At 49.6% G+C, this 17714-nt stretch overlaps 4 protein-coding genes and 1 non-coding gene across 5 annotated transcripts; 3 read left to right on the top strand and 2 right to left on the bottom strand.

The window, feature by feature from the left end:
* Positions 1-2: 2 nt before the first annotated feature.
* On the bottom strand, positions 3-2636 carry LOC101762109 (pentatricopeptide repeat-containing protein At4g32430, mitochondrial). Its single transcript, XM_004958587.3, has one exon. It carries the CDS (start codon positions 2600-2602, stop codon positions 350-352), a length of 2253 nt encoding a protein of 750 aa, XP_004958644.1. The 5' UTR covers positions 2603-2636; the 3' UTR covers positions 3-349.
* On the top strand, positions 2598-5858 carry LOC101762520. The gene is made up of 3 exons (XM_004958588.2): positions 2598-2833; positions 4306-4363; positions 4472-5858. The coding sequence occupies exons 1-3, from the start codon at positions 2732-2734 to the stop codon at positions 4705-4707; spliced, it is 396 nt and encodes a 131-aa protein (XP_004958645.1). The 5' UTR covers positions 2598-2731; the 3' UTR covers positions 4708-5858.
* A 1620-nt stretch (positions 5859-7478) lies between these two features.
* Positions 7479-8551, top strand: LOC101761694 (protein SRC2). Its single transcript, XM_004958586.2, has one exon. The coding sequence runs from the start codon at positions 7539-7541 to the stop codon at positions 8457-8459; it is 921 nt and encodes a 306-aa protein (XP_004958643.1). The 5' UTR covers positions 7479-7538; the 3' UTR covers positions 8460-8551.
* Positions 8552-11309: 2758 nt separating this feature from the next.
* On the top strand, positions 11310-13253 carry LOC101761303 (60S ribosome subunit biogenesis protein NIP7 homolog). The gene is made up of 2 exons (XM_004958585.3): positions 11310-12000; positions 12995-13253. The coding sequence occupies exon 1, from the start codon at positions 11433-11435 to the stop codon at positions 11997-11999; it is 567 nt and encodes a 188-aa protein (XP_004958642.1). The 5' UTR covers positions 11310-11432; the 3' UTR covers position 12000; positions 12995-13253.
* A 249-nt stretch (positions 13254-13502) lies between these two features.
* On the bottom strand, positions 13503-13573 carry TRNAG-CCC. Its single transcript has one exon. It is a non-coding gene; the product is annotated as a tRNA-Gly (tRNA).
* Between the last annotated feature and the right edge of the window lie 4141 nt (positions 13574-17714).

Raw genomic sequence — 17714 nt, 5'->3', positions numbered from 1 at the left:
AATTTATCAAATTGGGCTTCCACCTTTGTATCCACTATCCAGCAGTGCTACTGAGTCTTATTACAATCTGGAGTCACCAAATTAAAAGATTGTCGATATTTTAATTCCTTTTTCTTTGCAACGACATATATGGTGGCTGTTTCGAACATTGTTTTAGTAAAAATAATCCATGGATTTCTTTGACGGGCAAAATCTGCTCAACAGCGTATTCGGCTGGCTGCTTTGCAGCTGAGCAGCCGAACAGCTACTCCAAATATCGTAGGAGGCTCTGCCTGCTGCTGCACCAGCAGTCGAGCAGCAGCAGGCCGAACACGCATTTTCCAAGTAGCTCAACTGACTGATTAAGACATTAAACAAGGCATTCCATCTCGACCTGCAAACAGTTCTTCAAAAATTTCATCTCCCAGCCTAGCCCCTCCGCCACTCTGTATATCTCCTCCGTCCGCGGGTGCGATGTGTCGTCCGACGAGAACTTGTGCAGGTGCAGCGAGTCGCCGACGCCGCCGGCGTCCACCCAGCTGAACCCGACCTCTTTCTTCACGCCCCTCTCCCGCATCTGCCGCCGCACCGTCGCCACGGCGCCCCAGTCGCCCTTCTCGGCGTAGATGTTGGACAGCAGCACGTACGCGCCGGATTCCGTGGGCTCCGTCTCAGTCAGCACGCCGGCGATCCTCTCGCCGATATCCGTGTTGCCGTGGATCCTGCAGGCCCCCAGCAGGCTCTGCAGAGCCGAGATGCTCGGCCCGGAAGGCATCTGCAGCATGAGCTCCTCGGCTTCCTCCAGCCTCCCCGCCCGGCCTAGCATGTCGACGACGCACGCGTAGTGCTCCGGCCACAGGCCTGCGCCGTGCTTGGCGGCCATCGAGTTGAAGATCTCCCGTCCCAAGCTGACAAACCCGCTGTACCGGCAGGCGGTGAGGACAGAGAGCAGGACCACTCCGTCCGGAGCGATGCCAGAGCGTACCATGTCGTTGAAGAGGCTGATGACAGCGTCGGAGTTCCCGTGCTTTGAGTTCGCCGAGATGATCGCCGTCCAGGCAATGAGGCTTCGGTGGATGGTCTCACTGAACGCCTTCCAGGACTCCTCCAAGCTGCCTCGCTTCGCGTACAAGTCGATGAGAGTACCGGAGACGTACTCGCTGGTGCCAAGTCCCAGCTTCAGCGTCTGGCAGTGATACATCTGACCGTAAGCCATGGGCACCGTCTCGACAGAGGTCACTGCACTGAGGACGCTGGCGAACGTGGTTTCGTTGGGCTTCATGCTCTTCACCATTGACGAGAAGACCTCAAGAGCGTCCTCACACTTCTCGTTCTGGGCATAACCAGAGATCAGAGCGTTCCAAGCGATGATCTCCGGGTGAGGCGTAAGATTGAAGACCATCCTCGCATCATCCATGCACTGCAGCTTGGCGTACATGGTGATGAGGCTGTTTGCTGCTGCAGCCTTATTAGACACGCCGGTCTTGAGGCACACCGCGTGGATCATCTGCCCTTCCCTGGCGGGGCAGTCTCCTGGCATCGCCGACAGCATGGCCACGAAGGTGACCTCATTCGGTGCCACCCTGTCTCGCCTCATGCCGTTGAACAATGCAACGGCGTCATCTCCGTCCATGGAGATCATCGTAGTCCATGAGATGACATCGCGCTCGCCCATTAACTCGAAGAGCTTCCGGGCGCAGCCGGGAGAGCCGCACTTGTAGTACATCGCGACGAGCACATTGCCGATGGAGACGTGCCCCTCCACGCCCAGCTTCATCGCAAAGCCGTGGATTTGCCGGCCAAGCTCGAGCTCCCCCTCGCTGCCGCAAGCCGGGATGACGCTGCAGACTGATATCCGGTCAGGCCGCGCACCGCCGTCCTTCAGCATCCGAAGGAATACCCGGATCACCTCATCCGGGCAGTCGCCGTCTTGAGTGAGTCCGCAGACCATCGCGTTCCAGGAGACGAGGTCCCTCGCCGGCATCTGGTCGAACATCTTCCGTGCCGCGTCGAGCGACCCACCCCGGGAGTACGCCGTGACAAGCGCATTGCAAACGAACACGTCGGCGGCCTGCCCGGCGCGCGACGCCAGCGCGTGCAGCTGCCGCACGAAGCCGAGCTCCCCCCGGCTGGCGGAGAGGGAGAGCGCGACGGTGAACGTGACGGCGTCGGGCCGCACGTCCCCGGAGCGGAGCATCCGCGCGGCGAACGCGAGCGCATCCTCGGGGTCGGGGATCGCGGAGAGGATGGTATTGTAGGAGCTCGCATCCCGCTCGAGCGCGGTGGCGAACACCCTGGAGGCCGCAGGGAAGGAGCCCGCCTTGGCGTAGCGCGCGGCGAGGGAGTTGGTGACGGGCGCGAAGGCGTGGAGGCCTGAGGCGACCGCGAGGCCGTGGAGCGCGGGCAGGGTGTTCGGGTCGGAGCGCGCGACGACGGCGGAGAACGCGGTGGGGGAGACGGGGAGGCCGGCCAGCAGGCGGCCGCGTAGGGCGGCGAGGGGCGTGGCGGAGCTGGCGGTTGGCCAGCGGGGAGTTTCGGCGAATGGGTGGCAGGCGGCAGCGGTGGAGAGCGCGTGTGATTTGGGCGTCGCGCGTGCGGGGCAAGGCAGCCGCCGCAGTGGCATCGAGACGAGTCGCCCAATCGCTGGCTGGACACCCCCGACTCAAAACGACACGGAGCCCTCTACTAATTCCACGGGCCGCTTCCGCCTCCTGCCTGCCGCTCTGCCACAAATCTCTCCGCGACCTGGTTCATGGCGTGCGGGCTGCTGCTGCAGCCTGCAGGGGCCGCCACCGCAGCCGTCTTGTGGCCGTGCCTCCTCCTCCCGGCTACTCGTCGGAGCTTCCCCAACAAGGTACTAAGCAGACCTGTTACCTTTCTGAACTGTTTTGTGGGGTAGGCAATTCGTCGAGCAGGTTTTAGGTGGTGAAGGGCAGGAGCCTGATGCGGATTTTGATTCGGTTCTTCAATTTGAGTGGAATGGCGTTGTCTGCGGGATTAACTTACTTGATTGGCTTGTTAAGTCAGTAAGTTTAGGCCATAATTCCTTGCCTACTGGGGCTCAAATGATTTGGTTTAATCTGTATAGTTCAGCATGTGCGTGCAATTTTGTTTCGTTGGACTATCCACAGATTTTTTTTTCTCGAACTATGCAGGAGAGTTGCGTATCGTTTCATTAAGATAGAAGAAAAAGTACGCGAGTCTGGAAAGATCCTACCTACCTAAGTACAAGAAAACTCACACCCACCCCACACCACCACCACTACACTAGGGGTGTTTGGCAACACCCTGTTAAAGTTTAACACCTGTCACATCGGATGTTTAGATGCTAATTAGGAGTATTAAACATAGGCTAATTACAAAACTAATTGCACAGATGGAGTATAATTCGCGAGACGAATCTATTAAGCCTAATTAGTCCATGATTTGACAGTGTGGTGCTACAGTAACCATTTGCTAATGATGAATTAATTAGGCTTAATAGATTCGTCTCGCGAATTAGGACAGGGTTCTGCAATTAGTTTTATAATTAGCTCATGTTTAGTCCTCCTAATTAGCATCCGAACATCCGATGTGACACTGTTAAAGTTTAGCACCTCGTATCCAAACACCCCCTAAAGCAGCGCCACTGCTAGCAGGAGGCGACCAGAGACGTGCAGAGCCTAAGCTCCCAGGGACAGTGACCTGGACACAAACTCCTGGAGTTTGGTTGCCCCTGCCATGCACCAGAGGCTACCCTCTGTGTTCACCGCCCTAATATTTTCAAAAACACAATCATTACGGTGTTTCCAGATTTCCCAGGCGACCAGAATTATCAATGAGTTGAGGCCTTTGCACGCATCCTTAGGAACTGCCAATGCTGTTTTCCTCCACCATCCGAAGAAGCGTGTCCCAGGAGATTCAGGCGCCAAATGAAGAAGCTTATCCATGGTTTCTCATCTTGCAAAAAGGATGATTGATACAGTTGAGCATTGCTGACATTTTAGGATGATCGGTTGGAACTTAAGAAGTTGGGACACCTAAATTACTCGAATGCTATTTGCAGGTTGAGGTTGTGACTAGTATTCTAGTCCCTATATGCCAATTGCAAATTTACAATGCTATAAATCATGTCCTAATTTTGAACAGTCCTTTCGGATTCTGTGTTCTTAGTACTGTTCTGCAGACTGCATATGGCACTCCTAACAAGTAGCACCTTATCAGCATCTCTTGCAACAGAAATTACGCTAAATCATGTTGCTGTTAACTTCAAAAGCTGCAGTGTTGTTCTTCCCTATATCTGAATGCTCAACTTCTGCTCTGAACTTCTAAGTCTTGTGATTACAGGTGCAACTAAATCAAGTCCATTGTATGAATCAGTTACGCTGGAAGCAATTTTTGAGTGGTAAGCCACTTTACTCTTCAGTCATCACAATTTGTGGAACATCAGTTTCTGGGTTGTTCTAATTCAACCTTCACGTCCTTCCATCTCTTAAAATAAACTTGTGTGCAGCTGCCAAGTCACAGAGATCAAGGAGCCTTGTTGGTTGCTCAAGTTCAGACTCATCTGCAGAAGTAGCTGCGTTGAGCAGACCTGCAGATTTCTCCACTGCTCAGAGTGATCAATCCATGACACGTTGTGTGGATTTGGTCCCAGGTGCGCTTATCATTATTTCTGGCTACTGGATTGGCCCCGACGTGGATGATGGTTGCGGTAGTGTTGAGGCCATGCTCCAAAGAATCGTATGATATTTGCTCTTGTGGTTAACTAGGGAAATGTTTCCTGGCATCTGAAGATAACCTGTGTTAAAGCATCAACTGGACCGTATATGGCTATAGTTTGCTTCAAGAGCTGTATTTTTCCTTGGGGGTTATAAGTTGTTTTGTTTTGCTATTGCATCGCTGTTTACAGTGCACCCAAAGCAAAAAATCCTAAAAATCCTCACTAGTTTAGAAAAAAAGGGACCTGCATCGGTTATTTTGGTTGGCTCAAATTGGAAGAGTGTAGATCAATCAGACACCCTTCGTGACATCTTGCATGACATAAGAATATTAGACAGTATCTTGCGTGTCAGTCAGTGTATGCGTCCTGTTGAATTGTAGTACCTGTGAAGCCATGACACGTCAATTTTTGAACATCATCTCAGGCATCTGATGTAAGTTGGCCACACAGGTCCAATTCCAACTAATCCTCTATTCCTCCATTCAGAACCCTTGATATTTATGTCATTCATTCCTTTTTGAAGACTACATTCATTCCTGTAAGGATATGATCAACTCCTCTGGCAGAATTTTTGAGCTTTAAGATTTGGGCATACTGGCAGTGGCATCGTGCTTGCAGGTGCGAAGCATCCTCTGATCTTTATGCTAAAACAGTAAATATCTATATAGGTCACGTAAGTTGGGTGAATAAATTTTTAAAGGGAAATGCAGTGCAACCATTAGTTCCAAGTATCCTTTGTTCCCCTGCTTACAATCGTATTAACCTGCCATCACAAGTGAGATATCATTATTTGAAAAATTGCAATTAAAATTATTATGAACTAATAGTGTTTTGATGTTGCAAGGACCAGCCTTCCATATGTGTATTGGTACTTAGTAGACCCTAATTTGTTAAGTGAGCAAATCGAATCATGCATTGCCAACAAGGTTCGAGTATAGCTTCATCCATTTCTTATTTACGTCTTTTCTTCATTGACAGATCCATGGTTATTATTGCGCATTCTATTCCAATTAGCTGGAAAGTGCGTGTGAGTTTCTTTTAATTTGGGGAGAAATAAATTTGTGTGAGTGGAAGAGATCTAGCACAATCTTTTGTTAGAAGCTGCTTAATCGTCTTATACAATTCTTCCAACAAGCTACGGATGATGCTGTATTCCCCTGTGATTCCATTTGAACAACATGATTTTGCCTGATGATATTCCCTTACTAGCACCAGATGATTTTGCCTGATGCTTCACTCTCCAGGAACAGCTAATGATCGATCAAGAGACGTTGAAATGCTTAGACCGGTCCACAGCTTCACCGACCGCTCTAGCTCCAGCTCCACAAGCAATAATCGAAATGGAAGAATCAATTCGGTCGGTTAACTGCGTTCCTCCCAATCATGTCACTCGTGCAGAGGTTCTATCATATCCGAATCCATTAACCGCGGGTGAAATACTTCACATGCTCCCTCTTGGCATATGATTCTTGCAGAACCATGCACTTTAAGCCACCTGATTCATTATGTGAACCGCCAGTATATTTTTTTTCATCCTTTATTTAGATATACGATAGTAAAATGTTAAAAGTTGCAAGGCCGGCCTCAGCCAAACCTAACATACCAAAGCTGGATTACAACTTGAACGATGACCAACTTGCGCCCAAGTACCCCAAGAGGCCAAGAGTGACATTTGTTTACTCCAAAAGATCTCAATAAAAAAAGAGATGCCACTTTGAGTCTTTCTTTGCACTAGCCACTTCCTATGCCACATTCAAAGGTGCAGCAGTAAAGCAGCTTGAACAAATTGGTACACATCCAGCACTCGCATCTTTCATCGACCAGAAAAGGCGAATAAACCATAGAGAAAGGGTGAACTTCGCCAGACAAAGATATGGGCTCGTGTGCCGATCAAGCTGAACCGCACCATCCGATAGAATAGGGCGTTGATCCTTAACTTCAAGCTGTTTGAGCATCAGATACCACCCATAACCTATTATTGTTCTAGCCAAACCTAGACAAATATTGAGCTGCAATATATGTACCAATCGAGGGGAGATATGATGTGTGTGAGGATCTGTCTATTTTCCATTGGATGGCTTAGATCAATCCTTAGGTTTGAATCTGTTGAGACCTTTCTACCTATAAAACATGGAACCTGGTGCGATCCTCAATGATGAAACTGGTGTGCCGTCTAATGATTTGTTCTCGTTTATGTAATGTATTAGTAGTGTAGAACACAGACCAGCCCAATTTGGTGCTACATGTTATATTGTGATATTGCAGGACACAATCCCATCGGCTTGGATGAGTTAGATGAATCCATAGGTTTTAACTGTTGAGACCTTTCTACTTAAGCATGAAAATCAGTGCAATCCTCAATGAGACAAGCACGCTGTCTTTGTGCCGTTTGTGAAACAGAAAAAGGAAAGAAATTGTGCTGTCAAATCCTTACGTTCTCGTTACGTAATACTCACTCCGATCGATGTTTACAGCAAGTACTCAAGCGCACCTGCGTGTGTAGCTCTCCTTTGGTACTGGGGCTGGCGATTTAGCCTTAGCTTTGGGTTAATAGAATCAGAAAAATTCCATTTCCAAAGTAGTAGAAGAAATTGTATACCGAGGACTTGTTCAAATTTTAAAATGGCAAGTGAATTCAATTGTCGCAGCTATCAGGGAAATATCCATGCATTTTCCTCCTGGACAAGGAAATTCTTAGCAGTTGGAATCTCACCACGACTGATGGAGTGATGGCGCCCCAATCCACCAGTATATAAACAACCTGAATACCTCACCAGCTCGATCAAAGCCAGCATCAGGCAGCTAAGCGCAGCACAGCCATCCTTACTCCTTAGAGAGGGAGCTAATAAGAATAACCATGGCGTACAGGGTGCTGGAGGTGACCCTCCTGTCGGCCAAGGACCTCAAGAGGGTGAACCTGATCTCGCGCATGGAGGTGTACGCCGTGGTGACCATCTCCGGCGACCCAATGACGCGGCAGTGCACCCAGCCGGACCCCTACGGCGGGCGCCACCCGTCGTGGAACACCTCGTTCAGGTTCAACGTCCCGCCCACCGCCGCGACGGCCACCGGCTGCCTCCACGTGCTCCTGCGCACCGAGCGCGCCCTCGGCGACCGCGACGTCGGCGAGGTCATCGTGCCCCTCGCCGACATCCTCGCCGGCGGCGGCGCCGCGTGCGACCCCGGCGCCCGGCCGCCGCAGGTCGCGTCGTACCAGGTCCGCAAGGTGCACCGCTGCGAGCCGCGCGGGATGCTCAACGTGTCCTACCGCCTGGGCCCCATCGTCGCCCCGCAGGCGCCGGAGACGGCGGCCGCCCCCTTCGTCGGCTACCCGGTGCCGCGGTCGTGCTACGCCCCGCCTTATGCCTACCTGCCCGCGGCGGCGCCTCTGTCGCTGCCGCCGCCGCCTCATCCGCAAGCTGCCGGCGGGCACGACGCCGTGCATTCGTCTCCACAGTCTGCGGGGGCGACCAGCACGTACAACTTTCCTGCTGCGTATCCACAAGCGGCCGCCGGGCATGCATCCCTGCCGCCGCCGACGAGTGGGAAGGACAGCGGCGGCGGCAAGCTGGACTTCGGGGTGGGGCTCGGCGCCGGACTGGTGAGTGGCGCGATCAGCGGGATTCTGGCGGGCGACATGGTGTCTGAGGTGGCGGCTTACAACTACGGGTACCGCGCCGGGTTGGCCGACGGCGGAGCCGGAGCCACCGTTTACAAGAAGAATTCTCACTATGGTGTTCCCCAGGGCAAAGTTGAACCAAACCGGACGATGGTGTGACTCACTAGAATAAAAGAAAAACAGTGCATGACATGATAATGACAATAATAAAGGTTTAACACGGTTTAGGGCAGTCTTTTTCTGACCGAGATGCAAGCAACACCTCCTCCACCTTTTCCAAATCAGCACCTGCAGCCTGCTTGTGCTTGCACGCAGGCGGCGGCGGCGAGGCTGAGCGGGCGGATGGGCAGCGTTGGCGAGCTAGCGGCCGTCGGGTCCGAACTGGTGGGCGACAACGAGCGGCGCGGGGGGCGCCGCGACGGCATGCAGCGCGGGGTGAGGCCACATCTGTGAGCCATGTGTGGGAGGGCGGTGGTTCGCGCGGGCGACCGGCGGCGGCGCGGCAGGGAGCGCACGCGGGCGAGGCCGATGCTGCACCGGCGTGGCCCCTGCGGGCAGGCGTCGGCTTCGACGGCGAGGCCGCGGGCATCGCCCCCACATGCCGCGGTGAAGAAACCAGCTCTAGCTTCCATGGGCTTCCCGGGGAGGCAAGCCGGCCTCTCACGGACGGCATCTCAGCGGGGCTCGCGCAGCATGGACAGAGGAGCGGGGGACCTCGTCGTGCCGCGGGTGGCGTCGTGCGGGGCTGCGGGAGTGGGCAGCGTTCAGGCGGAGGCGCGGGCCGGCGAGCGGCGGCGGGCCGCGCGTGCGGGGCACTGCAGCGGCCGCAATGTCGAGCCGCGATGGCCGGCGCGGGCCGCGCGCGCTCGGGGCCGTTTCGTAGTTCGTTGGTTAGCGAGCCGACACCAGCTCGTGCATGCGACACCGTTTCCAGTTTTTTTTCTCCATCTCTGCCGCTCAGCATTTTGGTTACTGGGGCACCCTATTTAATGCCATGGAAACGCTGAGGTGGAGGGTTAGAACTGCCCTTAGGGCGTCGAATTCTTCATGTACACGTCGAGCTCTTCTATAAATGCGGTACAAATAAACTTGTATATGCGTGCCCTGCTCGTGCACATCGAGTTCTTGTTCGATCAACGACCATGTCGTCTTCCATCGTCGTCGTTGATCCGCTGATGCACGTCGCGTTCAACAGCTAAGCCACGCACCTCGTCGCGGCCACGTCCTCCGGCGTCCGCGTCTTCTCCTGCAGCTCGTTAGAGCACGTGTTCAGCAGAAGCAGCTTCACCTTCCCGGACGGATCCGGTGCCGCCGGCGAGGTGACCTCCGCCGATCTGGCCTCCTCAAGTTTTCTCGTGGCAATCGTGTTCGGGGACACGATCCAGATGATGAGCGCGCCATCCGCCATGCCGGGGACCACGTCCTCGTCGCCGGCGAGGACAGGCCGACGCTCCATGATATTTCCAGGTACGGGGCCAAACAGATCATGAAGGTGGACACGGGCCCGAACCCTCTCGGAGTGTGCGCTCTTTTTTCGGGCATTACATCGAGTGTGCGCTCTGGCGCAGGTGGAAGGCGGCCGGGCTTTCGTGCTCGCCTGCCCGAGCCCGACGATCGGCGAGGTGCACGTCTGGCACGGGAGCAACGGCGACAGAGTCGACGTGCACGCGCACAACTGGAGCGTCGCGTGCCTCGAGCTCTCCGGCGACGGCCAGCTGCTCGCCACCGCCGACTCCACAGGCACGGTGCTGCGCATCTTCAGCACCATTGACGGCTTGACGCTACAAGAGGTGATTTAGATCGATCGCTTGATCCGTTTTACCTGCTACTACGACTAGTCTGTTTCTTTCTTTTCAGAAACTTTATTTATCAGCCAAAATGTAGAATTGCAGATGTTAATATATTTTCCTGTAAACTTGATCAAAGATAGGCAAGTTTAACTTAAAGACAAAACTAAAACCTCTTATATTCCCTCATGTTTTGTCAACTTAATCCATTTTTTATGGTTAAAAAATGATCAAAATGATAGCCACCAATTTGGTGGCCGAAATTTGACCACGCTAAAATTTGACTTGGCTGCTTTCAGTGCTCCGGTTGCTTCAATTTCTTATTTTCCTTTCTTGTCCCCCCGCTGATTTAGTTCTTATGACAACCATTCATGTCCTTCAGCTAATAAGGGGCTGTGCCAGAGCAGAAATACACAGCATGGTGTTCTCTCCCGATTACAAGTGGTTGGCAGTCTGTACTCTGTAGCGACAATGCCACGGTTGACATGTGTTCAGCGTCGAAGTGGACTTAACTCCCTGCACACCGGCGGACGGCGACGGCGACGGCCTCGACGCCAACTGATGCAGCTTGTGACCTGTCCCCGCACACAAGGGGTAATTCCAAGACATGATTTCTATCCCTTCCTGAACATTGGAGAACAAAAGTAAAGTGTCGATGATAATGCTATTGATGTTGGCTGAAACATGGATCCATGTTCATCGTCGATCTGCTTCAGCTTCCTTGGTGGCACGTTTCAGAGCTATGTGAATGAAGGCGTAAGGTACATGGCTGGGTTCGGGCAAGAACCTAACACCATCCTTGTCGTCGGCGCCGATGGTAGGTGAGAGTGTTGTTTTTCGAGGCAGACGTTTTTGCCCTGACTTGTGCTCACTTTTGTCCTTCTGCTCTGCGCGTAGCTTCTACCGGTGCCAGTTTGATCCGCTCAAAGGCCACATGAAACCGATTGAACACAAGAATTTTATGAAGATGGACCAAAAGAATGCAGGGGCAAAATGACTGACTCAATGAGGCGCGCTTAGCCGTTTAAGTGAAGTCGTTAACTCGGGTAACTTGGACGTCGGCTTGCTCTGCTCTTCCTAAACTGAATGTTCTTATGGCGCCGGTTTGGCAGGCGTGGTTCTTCAATGTTGCAGTTGCATATGGCAACCGGCCAGGGACGCCACCAACTGTTGGATTTGTATGATCCGATCCAACGGCCAACAATCAGTACGTCCAAATGAAACCAAGAGCCCTCTGCCCAAAAATAAAACCCTACGTCCGTCTCCGTCCCCAAATCCGTCACCCGCCGCCGCCACGCACCAAACCTCCGTCCTCGAACCCTGCCGCTGCCGCTGCCGCCGCGCCATGAGGCCTCTCGACGAGAAAGAGACCACGCAGGTATTCGAGAAGCTGTTCAAATTCACGGGGCCCAACCTGAAGCACCTCCTGGAGCGGCCCGCCGTCGAGGGCCCCGACCCAGAGCACGGCCGCTACTGCTTCCGCCTCCACCGGAACCGCGTCTACTACGCCTCCGAGGCGCTCGTCCGCCGCGCCACCACCGTCGCTCGCCCGCGCCTCGCCGGCGTGGGGACGCCCATCGGCAAGTTCACCCACCACGGCGCGTTCCACCTCACCGTTCACGCGCTCGACCTCCTCGCGGCCCACGCGCGGCGCCGCGTCTGGCTCAAGCCCGACACCGAGCGCTCCTTCCTCTTCGGCAACTCCGTGCCAAAGTCCTCCCTCGCGCGCATCACCGAGAACACCAAGGCGGGGGACGGGGTCGTCGTCATGTCCATGGCCGACGTGCCGCTCGGGTTCGGCATCGCTGCGAGGTCGGCGCAGGACTGCAGGAAGGCGGACACGAACGCTGTGGTCGTGCTTCACCAGGCGGACGCCGGGGAGTACCTCCGCAAGGAGGAGGAGCTCATGTGAGGTGAGGGCAGAGGCCTGTGGTCTGGTTGGTTATTCACCATTTGGCTGATTAGAGATTACGCCTTACTGTTGTGTTCAAGGCTTCAGGCATATGTTTATGTACGGAATGATTGATTGGCTGTGAGATGTGATCATAGCTGTTGCCAAATTTCATCTTTGTCAGTGCCAATATATGTTTTCTGCCTTCTGATAAATCTAATGGAGTAATTGGATCAGATTACTTGTTGAATTACTTAACTTTTAAATGGTTGCTATGGCATTATACAGTATGCTGTTCATAAAGTGAAGAAATTTAACACACAGAAAGTAAGTTAATTGATGGAATATGTTAAGACTTCATTCAATTGGAAGGCGTGATTTATCCTATGAATGAACATGGAACATTATGCTCCACTTATCTGTTCAAGGCTTCATACAATGTGCTAAATAGTTTTCGATGGACTGATTCACTTCAAATACAGATCGGATTACCTCCTAAATCGCACTAAATTATCAAGCAAAGTAATTCCTGACATGGAATTCTGCTGGGTGATTCATCATTTGAAAATTTTCTGTTTATGTATGTGAAGACAACCTCAAATTGAGTTGCATAAGTTGGGTTTGCGTAGTCATATCATTTAAGACGATCATCCAATCTGTCTTCTTTTTCTTTCTTTCTTTCTTTTTTTTTGTGAAATGGTGATCATCCAATCTTTTAATCTGGCAGCTTTGATAAATGACCATCCTTGTGCATATGGTGGGCTGTTATCTAGCATCTACCATGGAAATCTGCTTTACAGCCATACTAGCAATGTTACAGCCCTAAATATCCCCAGTTGACAGTTGCTGCATTGTGCTGGCTCTTCTGCATTAAGCTATTCTATTCTGTTACAGTCCATATATAATATCCAGATGTGCTAAATAGGTGTATTTTTCTCATATTGTTGAATATGGCACCTGTAGATGTCTGGTTTGAGATATATGATTCTGATTTTCCATTTCCATCATGCTTACAGGTGTGCCATGGCTTGTGATGCTGAAACTCTGAAAGACGTGTCCTTTGCATTTGTGATCTGTAACTGTAAGCAGTTCTACAATGGTTGGAAACCAATGTTAGGAGAGGTGGTCTTCCTGTATGTATTAGTACTAGTAGTCTTGTTCTCGGGCAATCCTAGGGCTATGATACTGGAGTTTCTCATGTACAACTCGTAAATTAGATGATGAGTGATGTTATAGTCCTTGTACTGCATGTATGGATCAGATTGTCTGGGGCTCTGGGCTGTAGTAGGCTGTAGGCCACTGCTATCTGGTAGAACTACTGAATGCGATGCTAACATGATGCTAGATTCTCAGTTAGTCAGTTTGTTGGCCGGTTGGACCTAGACCAAGGGCATCGCTCGTCCGGCGTGTGCATCTGGACGAGATAATATTTCAGGCAAGGAAAATTATAAGCGCTTGAACAAGATTATATCAAAACACGGATTGCTTTGGGTCTTAAAAAGCACAGGAACAGTAAAAATTAGATGCGCATCCGGGGAATCGAACCCCGGTCAGTACCGTGGGAGGGTACTATGATACCACTACACCAGATGCGCTTGTTGGGTTAGTGGCGAGTGATGATAATATAAAATTTAGCTGCGTCGCCTCCCTTACTCCAGCGATCGGAGTTGTCTGCGTGAAATTCAGTGTGGCATGGCATTTTTGGCAATTGACCATTTGCCTCTGAAACATGATATCGTATGTCCGGGCAATCCATTCGGATCGCCGAGCACCCTGTCCTTGCCAGTTGCCAGCCAAGTGGACTCCCAACTTTTGCGACGTCCACAGCACAACTGCCAAAAAGTCTCGAGCCGGCGCTGTCATGACATCAGGCATTTGCGTCATCCCTTGCGCCGGCCGGCCCCCCTGCAGTTCTGCTTCTGCATGCGTGTCCACGTGAACGCGCAGGCGGCGACGATGCCCCCACCGCGCGAGCGCGACAGCGGCAGCCGCTGGTAAGCGGCTCCACGTGACGCCCTCGTGCGACCGCGACCTCCCGGCCCCCTGTCCCCTCGGCTTTGCCGCGCTGCATCTCTATTCCCTGGCCCGTGTCAAGCCGCCGGTAGCGCCCGCCATTATTGCCGCAACAGCAACGTCCCCGGCGCCTGCTTTTCCTTTTACAATAATATATAATATATGCGTGATACCGTATCTATTCATCAGCGATAGGAAGATGCACTACGTTGACAATTCATCTAGATCAAAAGTCCGGCCTTACGGAACGTCGAACCTTCTAGATGCTCCTTCGGCGGCTTCTGCTTTTCTTTGCTTATAGATTACCATGTTCACATTGTTATGTCGGTATATAATGGTAAACAAGAGATTAAGAGCCTTATTAGATTCACCCGGATTGTAAATAGCTGATTGTAACTTATGGGTTGTTATAAAAGCTTGTAGATGAAAAACTGTCTGGATCAGGTAGAGCCTTTAGAAGCCACAATTGTAAGGAACCGTTCAAATTATCTCAACTAAACCGGGTTATCATCCATTGATCAACCCAACTTAATTAAAATAATCCTGGTAGTCCCCGGTATGCGCCTCAAGCATCGCCCAGGAATAACTCGCATATCGTTTTTACATCATGCCAACCACCATAAGCAAACATATGAGAGCAAATTTTAAACTTTGGTTTACAAGTCTTGATCATCTTACAAAAATTTCAGAAATTATAATTACAACATATAGCAACTAGAACATGAGAGCTTTCATCAACAAAAAGGGGAGTTCTCATTCAACTTAGATGTAGCCTAGGTCTAGTGACTATCCTATCATGTTTTTTCTTAGATTAAGAGTTAAAACACAACAGGAGATATAAAGTAATAAGGTGCAACAATGATGTCCTTGCCAATAAGACACCACCTGCACAAGCTTAAAGCAACCTCCACCATCCATCCACTTTGTCAGCTCCAACGGGATGAATGTGGTCATCGCTCACAACAAGGAAACCTGCAAAAATACTTAACGACAACACCGTAAGTACATTGCGTACTTGCAGGGCTTATCCATAATACTGTACATTTGGTGGATGCATGAGGCTTGTCAAGTTTTAACATTAGACCATAAAAATACGAGTATAATTTATCAAATAAATAACCAAAAGATATGGCATCTACTTTCTCTATCAAGCACCAATACAATTGCAGAAGTAGTAAAGTGATCATGTAACCATGAGCTCAATCTTCCATAAGCTCTTCACGGAACTCTACGTTAAAGTCCAAGTACATGAGCGTGCTCTTTAACTAGGAGCGCGGTTATTGCAATAGATTATAACCCTGCAGGGGTGTACAACTTTTTCCACACGAGGCGCAAGACCAACAACCATACCCTTGACCTATGATAAGTGTTGATTCATGCCCCCGACCATTCACATACCCAGACCCGGCTACGAACGAACGACCGGAAATGTATAGATATACCGGACACGGCCGATCACACCTCATCCCTTCCCGCGCCGAATCCGATCAAGGCAAGGCGCGACTTATGCTACTTGGCTTACCATTCCCATATTAAGTATGTGGTTTGTACGGAATAGTGCTCAAGTATCACAGCGATAACGACTGGGCATTAACTAACTCAAGCAAGCCTATGCCACTTGGATTCCACTCCCAACATGGCCCTAGCACACTTGCTCAAGTCTCGAATCATCATTCATGTTACTCATATTTTATGCTTTCTCAACTACTCAAGTATAACTAAGCAAATATCCAAATTCTCATGAGTGGTGGTGACCTTGTCACCTCTCGACTTCTACTGAGAACTAAGCATGGCTAAGCAATTATATCGAGATTTCTAGCATCCATACTTTTACTAAAAAAGTTGAGCTAATTCCAAGAGTTGACATATCTAGTAGGTTCTACTCATTGCATATGTCTAGATAGAGCTAAACCCATGCACAACCATTAATAAATAATAGCATTTCAGATTCAGAAAAAAGAGTTGAGATACATAGGTGCCTGCTTGAGATTGGTGCTTCAAGAACACGATACTTCGGAACATCATCCTCTATGAGATTATATGAATGCATGGATTAGAAGGGATGGCATGAATATATATGCATATGAGATGCAATGACTCAAGAGAGGTAAGGGCTAACATGGTTCGAGGTTATCAAGCAAGCAATCAAGATTAGAAGTAGGGCACACAAGCACAACATAGAGAGAAAGGTACCAAAATATTAACTCATACATGTGCACATAACATTCTAAAATAAGTTGTAGTATGAGAAGGTTATGAACACTAGTTGTGCTACTTTTAGTTATCATATGAGCTATCACATAATTAAATCGTTACAAGATAAATTATCAACCATGGAAGTTATCTCATGATTATTACCAACATTAAATAGTTGAGTACGCTCAAGCAAGCTAGCTAGTAACACTAGTTAACCAACTTAGACGATTCATGAATTAATGGGTAACTAGCACATCACATCTTAACTAAGAGCAATAAGGTTATTCTCTAAATTAGAGGTTAGCTTAAAATTAGAGGTTAGCTAAGCTTGTTATACTTGATTAATTAAGGCAAGAATCATCATTCTATGTTGTATTATGAAGGTTTATACTCACAAAACTTTAGTACAATTATCCTCAACTAACACAGGTGGGTTTATAAATCACATGAGAACAATTGATTACCTAGGTATGTTGTAAGAAAACTAGTTCTAGGACAAGCATATAATTAACGGTGTATCCTTATACAATCATCTCATGAAATCTAACAATTAAAAATAGCATATCACGATCATAGGTAAATAACAAGGTTGGGTTCATGATTTTAGAAGCATCTCTATCTAATTGATCATGTAATTAACAACCTAAGAAAGCTCACTTCATAAACTATTTAAGTGGGTGGTCAATTCATAAGTCATATTGATTTTAAACAACTGTTGAAAGTTAAAGGAAGCTAACAAAGTTGGGTCTATAATTTTATAGAAGCACATATGAAGTTATTGTCCATTTTACTAATTAACTAGGTTTGAACATATCTAAAATTGTACCAATATATACACAATTAATGCAAACAAGTACTTCCATTGGATTATACATACCACAAGTGAACTAGCAAAATTTGTTTCATAATTTTTGGACTAATAGAGAATTAACCATGCATTTAACATTATAAACACTAATCTAATTAAATAAGAAAATTATTTAATTATTTTCTGAGCAAACATATTTTTAGCAGGTATTAGACATCACTATGAAACCATCAAAATTTGTTTTACATTAATCCAAGCTATATTCAATTTCATATGAATTATACAAGATGGTACATGAGTATGCATTCAAACAAACACAGCTGACCGTGTTGGTACTATGTACCTGCGGACCATACGCTCATAGGGGGCAGACCGTCCACAGGTCAAGTGCGGGATGGTCTCCAGAAACGCAACGGGTCTGTGCAATCTTTGGGATTGAACTATGGACCGTCCGGGGTCAAATGGCGGACCATCCGCCATACAAAGACGGGCCGAGTAGCACAAACGAACCGGTTCTGTGTGGATTTTGGAAGTGAACCGTGGACAGTCCATGGGTAGGTAGCGGACCGTCCGCCATACAACTTTCTAGAGATGCGTTGTTGCGTAGAGGCTCAGTGTTTTGGATCACGATTCATGGACCGTCCGCCCCTAGGCCACGGACCATCCGTGTGCCGGCTGAGGCTCGCTGGCGAGGTCGCCGGCGGCAGCTCTGACCACGG

The sequence above is a fragment of the Setaria italica genome, chromosome II, assembly GCF_000263155.2.
Source record: "Setaria italica strain Yugu1 chromosome II, Setaria_italica_v2.0, whole genome shotgun sequence".
NCBI classification, from domain to species: domain Eukaryota; kingdom Viridiplantae; phylum Streptophyta; class Magnoliopsida; order Poales; family Poaceae; genus Setaria; species Setaria italica.
The sequence above is the reverse complement of the archived record's forward strand: the minus strand, read 5'-3'. Positions and strand labels throughout refer to the sequence as shown.